The 11788-nt window shown below is 49.0% G+C and overlaps 4 protein-coding genes across 4 annotated transcripts, besides 1 other annotated feature; 1 reads left to right on the plus strand and 3 right to left on the minus strand.

Moving 5' to 3' along the window:
• Window positions 1-185: 185 nt before the first annotated feature.
• On the plus strand, window positions 186-2019 carry BO87DRAFT_320117 (flavin-containing monooxygenase; the record flags this gene model as incomplete). The annotated part of the gene is made up of 4 exons (XM_025619881.1): window positions 186-1021; window positions 1074-1607; window positions 1662-1816; window positions 1883-2019. 4 exons carry the CDS (start codon window positions 186-188, stop codon window positions 2017-2019), a joined length of 1662 nt encoding a protein of 553 aa, XP_025474750.1.
• A 1022-nt stretch (window positions 2020-3041) lies between these two features.
• BO87DRAFT_463161 (toxin biosynthesis protein) lies at window positions 3042-4500 on the minus strand (the record flags this gene model as incomplete). Its single annotated transcript, XM_025629218.1, has 5 exons — window positions 4248-4500; window positions 4057-4195; window positions 3891-3999; window positions 3780-3837; window positions 3042-3656 (listed from the first exon to the last, which is right to left on the minus strand). Exons 1-5 carry the CDS (start codon window positions 4434-4436, stop codon window positions 3042-3044), a joined length of 1110 nt encoding a protein of 369 aa, XP_025474751.1. The 5' UTR covers window positions 4437-4500.
• A 279-nt stretch (window positions 4501-4779) lies between these two features.
• On the minus strand, window positions 4780-7065 carry BO87DRAFT_448901 (NAD(P)-binding protein). The gene is made up of 2 exons (XM_025628315.1): window positions 6428-7065; window positions 4780-6374 (listed from the first exon to the last, which is right to left on the minus strand). Exons 1-2 carry the CDS (start codon window positions 7006-7008, stop codon window positions 5147-5149), a joined length of 1809 nt encoding a protein of 602 aa, XP_025474752.1. The 5' UTR covers window positions 7009-7065; the 3' UTR covers window positions 4780-5146.
• Window positions 7066-7918: 853 nt separating this feature from the next.
• On the minus strand, window positions 7919-9754 carry BO87DRAFT_380720 (carboxylesterase). The gene has a single exon (XM_025624357.1). It carries the CDS (start codon window positions 9695-9697, stop codon window positions 7946-7948), a length of 1752 nt encoding a protein of 583 aa, XP_025474753.1. The 5' UTR covers window positions 9698-9754; the 3' UTR covers window positions 7919-7945.
• Window positions 9755-11655: 1901 nt separating this feature from the next.
• Window positions 11656-11720: a sequence feature (Protein overlapping with rRNA (BO87DRAFT_320102, PYH29276.1) was converted to a misc_feature.).
• Window positions 11721-11788: the final 68 nt, after the last annotated feature.

Genomic DNA, 11788 nt, shown 5'->3' on the forward strand with positions numbered 1-11788 from the left:
TAGGCCGGCCGTTTAGCTGCTGATACTAGGAGGCTACGGCCGGGGGAAAACCGGAAACCAAAGCACTGCGAGGATATCATATATTTAGTAAGGAAGTCCCGTGTTTCGAATCCTTGGCTATTGCGAGAGCAAACCTGCGTGTCTGCAACCCCTCTCGCAAATTTGAGGATTTCTTTGCCATCACCATGCCATCCAGAGAGTCCGTTCCTTCTGAATCCACGGCACATGCTGTAGATCCCAGGCGATTTGCTTTCACTCCCCGAAAACTCAGAGTCGTCTGCATTGGAGCGGGCTTTTCGGGACTGATCCTTGCACACAAGCTTAAGCACGAGCAGCCTCTTGAGTTTGTCGACTTCACCATATATGAAAAGAATCCCGAGGTAGGGGGTACTTGGTTTGAGAACATCTACCCTGGTGTGGGCTGCGACGTGCCTGCTCACAGTTATGTATTTCCCTTTGAGCCCAATCCGTCCTGGTCGCAAAGCTATGCCAAGGGCCCGGAAATCGAGGAATACATCCGATCAACAACCGAGAAGTACGGGCTGAAGGAGAAGATTGTCTTCAACACCCGACTTGTCAAGTCTGTTTGGAACGAGGAACGGGGTAAATGGGCCCTGGAGCTCAACCAGAACGACACAACTGTCTACGATGAAGCAGATATTCTCATCAATGCCGCAGGCATCCTCAGTCGGTGGAAGATGCCCAAGATTGAAGGTCTGAACCGGTTTGAGGGCAAGCTCCTCCATACAGCGGGCTGGGATCCGGCCTACGACTGGTCCGGCAAGAAGATCGCTGTCATTGGTAACGGCTCCTCGGGGATCCAGATTGTGCCTGCGCTGCAGCCCAAGGCAGGCCGGATCGTCAACTACATCCGCCATCCAACATGGGTGTCGGTCAATTTGTGCCCGGACACGACCAGGGATGGAATGGGTACCAACTTCGTATACACCGAAGAAGAAAAGGCCCGATTTCGGGATGACCCTGAAGGTTTTCTGGAATACAGGAAGTTCATCGAACGTTCGTACGTTAACATCCACCCATTAGGCGATCTACTACTAACCTCTTACGCACAGAGTCAATACCGTCTACAAGCTGATGCTCAAGGGATCCGAGTACAATCAGATGCTATACACAGCCACAGAACAATTGATGAGGCAGCGTCTCAGCAAGAACCCACACCTCATCAAGAAACTAATCCCCGATACTGCTATCGGATGTCGTCGTCTCAGCCCCGGAGACGGATATCTAGAAGCCATGCAGGAGCCCAACGCAGAGTGGTGCTTTGATCCCATCGAGAGCATCACCAAGGCTGGCATCCAGACCGCCCAAGGTGAGGAGGAATTTGACCTCATTGTCTGCGCCACGGGTTTCGACACCACCTTCATCCCTGGCTGGGAGATGGTAGGCCGGAACGGTCGTCGGCTCGCTCACGACTGGAAGACGACACCCGAGGCATATTTCTCCATCTGCTGTCCTGGCAGTCCCAACTATTTCATGTTCGCCGGGCCTAACTGCCCTATTGGTCATGGAAGCGTCCCTCAAATGCTAGCCTGGACTGCGGACTACATTCTGCAGTGGGTGAAGAAGATTGCCCGAGAAGATATTCAGTAAGCCTCTGACATACCTCCCATGACACCCCCACAACGACTTATAATGTCTAGCTCCGTTGTCGTAACCGACTCCGCAAACCAGCTGTATAACCGCCATGTCCAGGCAAACCTGAAACATACCGTCTGGAGCTCAGGCTGCACTGCCTGGTATAACAATGGCTCGGCTGTCACGGCCATGTATCCTGGCAGTGTTCTTCACTTCAAAGGTAACCCAGCCTTGATCTATACCCTAGGAATTCCATCAAGTGTGCTAACACGTACGATAATTGCAGAGGCCATCTCTACCATCCGCGGCGAAGACTTTGATATCCGCTACCAAAATAGCGCTAACTCTTTTGCCTATCTTTCTAATGGTGAGCTGGAGTGGGAGAGAGCAGAAGGGGCGGATTTGGCGTTTTATTTGAAATAGGCCTGTATTGGGTGGACTACTTAGTAATATCATGTATATGAATGAATGATGAGACTGGAAATGGTGTTTCATTAGTAATTCTATCCTAATATCCTAGTGGCCTATTGAGGAAGTTCCATGAAATATGATGAATACTCAGTCGACACGGCCTATTCTCACTAGTTGTACCGCACCCCTCCCCTTTGACCCTGACATCCACCACAACCGCAGCTATAGGGTCCATATTTAGACTGAGTGTTATCTCTTTTCTTTGCTTCTTCTACTCCAGAATCAGTTATAGCGATCCTGCAATATCAAGCGTCTAAACTCCGGTCCTCAGAAAACCCTAATCTGGTATGGAGCATACAAGATACGTTGATACTCCGAAACCAATCAAACTTTACCCCTGAAGCTCTCCGCTACCCGCCCACACCCTATACTTGACAAGCACATAGTATCAGTTCTGGCACGGTTGAAAACGGTCCGTTACTTCTATACTCTGACAAGTATATTCCTAAACTTTCGTCTTCTACACACCGTACTGCTCAGATACCAGACTCGCTCATAATCCCTACACCATTCGTTCTATCCTATTTGTATATCCCGCCTCTCCTACATTCCTTCAGGCCATGGTGGTTATTGGGTTGATTAGGCCCGTAAAATAAACCCGTGACAGTCTGGTTCGCTTGGCTAGTTAGGCTACCAACTACTAGGCCAAAAGAGATATCCCTTTGAATTTCGGCATAGCTGGGGAAGATATTGTCCCATGAAGTTATACTAGGGCAGTATATCAACCCACTGTAATTGGAGAAATAATCAGGGAAAATTTAAGGGTGAATGAATCAATGACCATAACTCGATTATCCTTCTGACTTGATTGTTGATTATTGGGCATTGTTGATCAGCTGGGATAGTCGGGAGTGTTCCACGGTTCCGCGCCTTATGAGTGACATTGGTATACGCCCTGCGTTTCCCGCGACTAACCGCTACCTCACCGGCGTAGAGTCCGATTCCCATAGATCAAAATAAAATTATTCAACCAATTAGAGCTTTGAGGAGCCATTAATATTCCTCTCCCACTGCCCATCAATGCTCAACCGTTCATGATGAGGCACTCCCTCCCACGCCCTGCGAAACGTTGCAACCCTCGACTCCCAATCAGATAACCTCTTGTCCATAAACGCCGCGCTAGCTTCAGCAGTTTCTTTTACCAGCTCCATTGGAAACATATGACCAGAGGGTAGCACGACTTCCTCAACAAGTCCCCGCGCTGCACCCCCACTACCTCCCAGACCCGTACCAGTTGTTACCACTTTGTCCCGACGAGCAATTGGAGAAGACAGATCCGACTGTTCCCCAAACAGATAGAGAATAGGTGGCTTCAAATGTGGCAGCCGACGAAACATCCATGCCGACTCAGGTCGATAAAAAGGATAATCAGCATCATGGTCATCCGGATGCATTTCCTCTTCAGGGTTACCGCGGGGAAGTCCGGATCGCTCGTCAACATACGAAGGCCGTACGAAGTAGAATAGCTCCTGTGCCTTGGTTGTAGTCAAAGTAACGGCGGAAGGTCCAGTTTCGTCTGTGACGGGGTGTAATGGGGTCGGAAGGTCTCGTAGCCCGTACTGGATCCATTTGTCGAAGACGCGGGGATCCTACGTTCGATAGAATGGATTTGACTTGAATTTATCTGCTGCTTGCTCGCGTGAGGGCCATATGTCTCGTCTATAAGTAGATGTCTGGGCGAATTTGCGGCCTGGGTTTTCGCGCTGTATCACCGGGTCGAGCAGGATAAGACCCTCGAATAGGGATGGATGCAATAAAGACAGGTGGGCTCTGGATTATCATCCATGAGAAATGGGCGCTTTGAGCGGATCGAGCATACTCACAGCTGCATTCCACCCATACTGTGACCGACGCCAACAAGTGGTTGAGGGATCTGGTCCTGAAGCTGATTTATCACGAACAGAAGATCACGCCCGTGATCGAGCCAATTGGCTAGATTGGCGTCAAAGAATGTTCACACGGCTTGTGCGGTGCGGGACGAGAGCTCACGATCATGGCCTAAGATGGCTTCATTTAAAACACCACTCTGTCCCTGTTGAGCAACATCTGCAATCCAAATTGATCGGATGCGTCTGTTTTGACTTGCGAGCTGCTTGTGAAGGTCATCCCAAAGGGGTTCGTACAGTTCCTTATGCACAAGTTAGTCATATTGAAAATTCAAATGTAAGGAGTTGACTCACCTTTGGAAACGCATTTGCATGCGCCCCAATAATAGTGACATCCCCTTCCTTCGGGTGAGGATTATCGAGTGGGATGTACTGCTTAACAGAAAGTCGCAGCTCGTTTTCATGACCAGCTTTCACGGCACCCGGACGCTGTCGGACATTTTGACACCGAGCTGTGTGCTCGACGATGCGAAAGTGGGACATGTGTTTTCTACGAGGCTGTATGACGCGTAGGCTGATTGATTGGAAGCCCTTTGGCTGGATCAACATCATGAGTAGAACGTAGACGCAAGCAAGAGAACTGGAGACAATCTAGCTGTGTAATATATAGGGCCGGGTCAATAGTCCCCTCAAAACAAGCCGAGGTTCAGGAAATCGTCCACCTCATCCACAGATTAGAGACTAACTAGGGATGCGTGATCCTCGTTAGTAATCCATTTCTCCAAATTGGAGAAGGGACACGCCCTACCTGTCAAAGGCGAGATTATTTCACTGTGCATTGAGAGTACTCCTTTCTGACTATTGATGCAGTTAACACTGATTTTATCATTTATTGTGGAACATCACCAACGGCCAATAAGTTGGCAATGGGGCTTGGTAGGAAGACCAAGTATGCTCAGGTAATGCCTCAGATGGAATTCGCCAGTAATTCCTGACAAGACGTTCATCAGGAAATTACAGTCCATAGATCCGACAGGTACCCTGGATAACATGTGTTAAAGTTCGCTAGCCCGATCAGAAACAGGGAACAGGCCAGGAAAAGCATGGATCTTGTCGATGTATGGAACTATTAATTCTGCTTAACTCGAAGGACGTGGCGCGTTTTTAGGGTTTATCGAGTATCTATCCTTGAAGAAAGACGTAGACAGTCTTAGCTCGAGTAAGTTGGTTGCACGCTGAGTGTCATGACACTATTACAGTATAGCAAGTCCTGAGAAACATCCTTCTCCCTGGGTTACCACCGTCTTCTTCGTGCCGTTTACCAGATACACACATCCACCCAAGTCGGTGACATAAACCCCATATTTCGTCAGCTTCAATCCAATAGGCTCATGGAACTGTCTGGCGAGTATTTCGACCTTCTCTCCTATTGTCTCTTTATTAATATCGCCACTAATATCAACCCGATTCAGGGAGCACCCCATAGGATGCTCACCGCGATCCGTCCAGTAGAGCATTTGTGTCTGCATATCGTACTCCAAATCAATCGGTTCTGGGCATCCCTCTAGCAGACACTCTACATCAGCTCTGTTGTTGGCTGTTTGCCCAGCAGGAATGTCGATCCCCGCACGGAATATTCTCCCCTTTCCGGACTTGCTCGGCCCTTTCTGGGTCCAGTAGATATGCCTATTCTTCCGATCAAGGGCCACACCCACGCAAAACCGCATCATATCTTTTCTTTCTGATGGGACTTTCAACGTCCCAGTTTGAATCAGTATCTGATGATCAGTTCCATCAAAATTGCACCGGTGCACACTCATTCCCTCGCGATCGCAGAAATACAATTTACGATCCACATCGTCGACAATGAGCTGTTTGGGTGTATAAACCGTTCCAGGCTTCAGGAGCGTGTGAACATCACTCCCATCGAGCTTAGCCGACTGCACAGACCCGTCACAGGCAGAGAGGGCGTGTCCCATGCTCGTCCAGAACATCCGCCCACAAGAAGGAGAAACATCAATTCCATCTGGCAAAGACAATCCACTGACAAGGGTAGTTCTTTTTCCACTCTTCGGGGAAACTGCGAGAATACGACCTGCTGTCCTCGCATCACGCAGTGCGTTATTATCCCCGATACCAACATCCAAGACATAAAGCTTCTCAGACATGCTGTCCTGCTCGGCGGGATACAACCCACCGGACTCGCACTTGTCACCCAATCGCCCTTTGTTGATATAGTTCTCACGTAACCAATCAACCGAATTGTCCCCATCCAGCCCCCTTTCCTGGATGTAGTTCTCCTCGATAGCTGCAACAGTATCCAAGCCAACCTGATCCATCAGCTGACACGGCTGGCCACTCGTTGGGCGTTGAAAAACTTCCTTCCATAGTAGGTCAATGTCATCGGGGGTGCTAACTCCTTCAGCCAGAATACTCAGGATCTCTCGCTTGATGGCCGCCCAAGCACGGCCAAATACAAACCTGCATCATGATCAGCATCGATACCCCAAAGCTAAAAAGAGAATGAAACATACCCTGTACTTTCCCTCCGCACCATAAACGGACACATCCCACAATTCTCCAACACCTCCATCATTCCAGCCATCACCTCCTCTTCAGTCGAACCACAGGTCATCACCTCTACTGGTCGCATCTCCGGCGGCATCATGAAATGTACATTCATCACTCTCTTCTTCCTCTCCTCACTCAAGCCAGGAACCATAAGCCTTGATTTGAAGGAACTTGAATTCGACGCGAGAATACAATCCCCAGGCACGTATCTATCCACTTCCTCAAAGGACTGAATCTTGAGAGGGAGCTGTTCTGGAGTTGCCTCGATGACTAGCCATGCATTCTCAACCGCATTCTTCAACTCAGAGAAGAGAGATAGCCTTCCCCGCTCAGGATGCGGTAAAGGCGTCAGTACAGTGAATGCCTCGCCAGAGGATTTGATAAATGACTCCGCAGCGGAGAGAGCATTGTGATCAGGATCAAAAAGATGCACGGTGTAAGAGCCAGCGAGAAAGACGGCCGCGATCCGACGACCTAGAATACCCGCCCCGAGGACAGTAACTGGTCTTGAGGGGTGGTGTGTGTGGGCTTTGTGGAGCGTCATGGTGAGTTATGTCTGTAGATGCCAGTTGACGTTGGAAGCACTTCACTTCTAGCTAAGCTAGTGATAATATGTACTCATGTATATTGATTATATTCCAGATATCTTGCTACATAAAGTAGTAGAAGACGATAATAAACTTCGTTAGTGCCCTGCATATCCTGGTTTTCGGCATGCCGATAACCGGTTCTTGAAGCCTTGGAACCCCCCCACCCCCGCGCCGAAACGGGCGCGGAGAGGGAAGCAGCGCAAATCCTGGGACTTTAGAGCTGGAGTTGAATTACTTGAATGCTGATCGGACAAAGTTTCACTTTAATCGTTCTGGTAGTTGCTTTCCTGGACGTAGAAATATCGATGTCATCATCGTGAACTCTGTTCTAAAAACTCTGAAAATGTCAGTCGATGGATGGCAAGGGGGTGAGAGGATACAATAAGTTTGAGATCTTCGGTTGATGCTTCCTTGTGCCATGCTGTTGCTATACTTCATCAAGAAAGAGACGCTGTGCCTGGTTTTTCAGTATTGTTTTGTGGTAGAATCATACAAGAGATTATAATTGATCTGGGATGGTGGTTGGGACTTGTTCATCGTCACGACGCCATGGCCGAAGGAAAAGCGTACTGGGCCCTACTACTATATTTATCTACGAACAAATCCTATATTACGTGATAGGATCTCCTTCCTTGTCTTTTTTCATATGTGCTACGTAGCCGTACTACCTTCAGAAGAAAGCTAATACTTTCTGATCAGGGTGTTCTGCTGGGGTCCTTATTGATAAATAAAAACAGAGCTACAGAATAACCATGTATCCAATCCTTGTATACTGTATAGCTATAGTAAAGAGCGTATCAATTTGTTTGTTCATAATGCATAACTCATATCCATCTCATAAGGAAATAAAGGGCAGCATGCACCCACGCTTATACTCATCACCAACATAATCTACACCCCCAACTGACTCGCCACAACAGGATCATTCCAAAACGCGCACCTCTTCACCAAATCCTCACCATACGCACCCCCCTTACCACTCCCAGTGAATCTCATCTTCGGACCACCCAAGACCTGCAACTCCGGCGTAGTGGAACTAGTATTCGCCGCATACGCCTGCTCCCATCCCTTAACACTACCCCTAGCACGGCTCGGATTGCCATAGTACGCAAACGAAGCCCAGCTAGCACCCATCTCCGACGCAAGCTTCCGGTCCGATGCCGTAGAGATATCCTTGAACAAACCACCCGTAACTGAGTTAAACAGATACATAATATCACTGAAGTGCGGAACACCGTAATACGTCATGCCCGAGGACTCAAGCACCTCCGCAAAGGCCGTTTGGTTAAGTGCGTAGAGGTAGTTCGAGACATTGGCGGGGTTAGTGGCGTACTTAATGTTCGTCTGGATGGTCAGGAGACTGGGACAGGTGAAGTCAAAATCGCGATGCATCTGGCTAGCGCGGAAGTAATGCGCGGAAATGTTTGCGGATGGGTCCGGGGAGAAGTCTGAAACGGGGTAGAGGTCCAGCGCTCTGGCGATGGTAGCATTGGAGAGGTTGGGGTAGCTGTCCTGGAGGGAGGCGGCGATGTCGGATGAGGAGCTTAGAGTAGTGGAAGTGAAAAAAGCGCCGTCGTTTTCGCACCATCCGGAGATGAGGTCGATGTTGCGGGCGAATTGGCCGGTTTGGAGGAGCTTAGAGGGGGCATCAGGGATGAACGATGAGGGGGCTGTGGGGATGAAGACGCCCATGCCGCCCATTGAGTTGAGGGAGAGTTCGTAGGAGTAAGCCGTGTTGAGGAGGGTCTTCATTGGGAGACGACGCAGGCATTCCAACTCCTCTCTGCTGGAGGACGCGGTGCAGTTGACCAGGTTGGTTAGGGTGGCTGTGTGCTTGCTTGAGGTGTTGGTGGTAGTTCCGGGGTCGGCGTTGGCGCCGCCTGATTCCATGATTGCGCGATGGAAGGGCACTTTGGGCACTTTGCCGCCATAGGCTGTTAGTTGCAGGCCGACGCCTGTTGCGCCGTCGCTTTCGCCGAAGATGGTGACCTGGTCTGGGTCGCCGCCGAAGGCGGCAATGTTGTCTTGGACCCACCATAGGGCCAAGCGCTGGTCCAGCAGACCAGCGTTCAGGGAGTCAGAGTCGTTTAACGCAGGTGATGAGGCAAATCCGAAGATGCCGAGACGGTAGTTCATCGCAACGTAGATCACGGGGGCATCCTTTTGGGCGGCTCCGTAGACCAGGAGGCTTGGATCATAGGCAGAGTCGTAGATTTGGCCGATGGTGTCGCCGCCGCCGTAGATCCAGACGAGAACTGGTAGGCGGTCTGAGGGAGACGTTTTGAGTGGCCGGTCGACACGCAGTGTCAGACAGTCCTCAGAGATGGAGGTGACATTGTCAAAGATCGGAAAGTCTGCAATAGGGTCCTTTTGCTGGGGACAAGCTGCACCGGAATGAGTGGCATTCACCACAGAGCCGGAGGGATAGTTGTAAGGTTTCGGGTGAGCAAAACGGTTGCTCCCGCTCGTGTCTTCACCAAAGCGGATGTTGAGGAAAGATTCGGTCAAATTGCTCGACGTCCCCTTGAACGAGACGTTGGAATCAGGGAGATGCACTGTAGGGATTGTGCTCGAGAACAAAGGGTGGGCAAGGCCCAATGTACATGGTGCTCCGAAAAGAAGAGAGAAAAGAGAGAAATGCATTGTTGGAGGTAAGTCTGGGTTGAGACAAGAATCCCCTTCTTGCGGAATTTGAGGCCCTTATATGCAATGAAATGCTCAGCCTCGTGGCAGGGAATTGATGTTGTCAGGGTATGAGGCAGTGAGACCTGGCCGGTCATGATTGGCTGGACGTCAGGATTTCCCCATCGAGAAGGCATCGCGAAGATCTCATCGTAATGCTAGGCTCTTCTCTGAGCTGGTTAAGATCTTGGTATCAGCACTAGTGTGTTCTTTCCATCGAAAAGCTGCGATCGGGACGCTGTGCCTCACCCCGCGATGCTTCTCCGGCTGGAATGCAATGCGGTCTGACTCAGCCTCATTATCAAAATTGTCTGCGTTTCTGCCTGACCCATTGCTATGGGTCATCAATGAGTAGGCTACAACCAAAGAAAGATATCTGTTCCCATCTTTCTTTTTTAATGAACTAGTAATACATGTCGGCGCACTAACCGCTATACCAAAAACGATATATCGCGTCCTAGTCAGACTAGCGACGGAGAGATTACTGTCCCAACACGGCCCCCTCGAACCGGAGCTATCATAGCTCCACGTTCTGGTTAGGCACCTCCTCGAACTGGATAGACTGCATGGGAAAAGCAAGCCAGGTTAACCACGCCTGGTCTCGAACCCGAAGTCTCCAGATCTGGTTAAGGCATCACGTGCTGGTAAGAACTGACTGGGCTCATAACCTGTCGGCGCACTAACTGCTAGACCAAAAACGATATATCGCGTCTAGTCAGACTAGCGACGGAGAGATTACTGTCCCAACAATACATCTATTTTGGGTGAAATCAAAAGACGTAAAAGGGATGAAGGTGATCATGGCACAAAATGATGACCCCTGGGTGTATAGCGAGTCAGGCCATATCGCGAACCTTACCAATGACGACGGCCTTGATTCATTTGCAGTCGGATAAGTACGCCATAGTACCTCTGGTCATTATTTAGATCTGATGTTTGCTGGAATAACTTGGAACGCCGGATGTATTATAAGGACGGGTATCTCATTGATTTCCCACGACTTTTCAACAAGTTTGAATATGAGGAATGCATACAGAAAGCTGATATATCTCACAAATTGCTGAGAAAATCATAATCTACAATATCAAGTGCACACAGTATCTCGCTTGCCGCAACTGAATCTCGGGAGTACTCTATGAATTCTACGTGGGATGAATGTAAGGATGGAAAACCTGCAAATGATTCAGTGCTGCGCATGAACAGTATATTGCTCATTCATTATTTTGTCTACATGTTTCAGCTGGTAGTTACTTCTACCCCAAATTGTATCCAGATTTATATTAACTGTTACTGTCTTCAAAAGCATGATCTTGAAAGTCCACATCGAGTTTAAGAAAATTCTTTGCAGTTCTGATTAGCTGTGAAGGCACCGAAAAGACAGCACACATCTTTCAACCTCAATTCTGTACAAATCCACAACTATAAAAGCAGATTATATTCTTAGAGCTTCGTTCCTATACTGTGCAAGGAAGCGAGGACTTCCCTACCGAGCAGCATATGACTCGACCAAAAAAATCTCGAGCACAGGAACCAGTTCGCTTCATATTCCTCGATAACTGAGATTGTAACAGATCGTAAGAGAAGTTACATGTTAGGTGGAGACGCAACCCTGGTGCGAGTGTATATACTTCTAGATTACCCGCGATAATGTCTCGTATGGTCTCATAAATCCAACCCTAATTGTGGTCTACAAGACTCAATGTAATCCTGGTGATATATTTGCACTTCATATGTACTCCTATGATGATGGAGCAAGGCCGCTCGCACTTTGTAGTCAGCTTTACGAGGGCTGCCAGGCGTAATACAGGTCCTTGCAAAATGCTTCACGATAAGCGCCGCAATGTATACAGACTCACTCACATCTGATATACACTTCCAACTGATGAATTCAGATGGAATAGAGAATAGCAGTACTACTACTACCCATATCTTAAGGTTTTTTGAATATGGAAAACGCACAAAAACATACAACAGAAGGGATTCGCTGGTGGTCACCCACCCAACTACTAACCTCCCGGCGTGTGGCTTAAGTACGGCTGAGCGGACGGGAAG

Source organism: Aspergillus neoniger (genome assembly GCF_003184625.1).
Source record: "Aspergillus neoniger CBS 115656 unplaced genomic scaffold BO87scaffold_51, whole genome shotgun sequence".
Lineage (NCBI taxonomy): Eukaryota > Fungi > Ascomycota > Eurotiomycetes > Eurotiales > Aspergillaceae > Aspergillus > Aspergillus neoniger.

What these genes read in the sequence shown, in the direction of transcription:
- BO87DRAFT_448901 (XM_025628315.1), bottom strand. Translation starts at nt 7,008, where the DNA reads ATGACGCTCCACAAAGCCCACACACACCACCCCTCAAGACCAGTTACT. An exon ending in GTGCGGAGGGAAAGTACAGG is followed by an intron (nt 6,375 to 6,427) that starts GTATGTTTCATT and finishes ATCATGATGCAG; the next exon opens with GTTTGTATTTGGCCGTGCTT.
- BO87DRAFT_380720 (XM_025624357.1), bottom strand. Translation starts at nt 9,697, where the DNA reads ATGCATTTCTCTCTTTTCTCTCTTCTTTTCGGAGCACCATGTACATTG.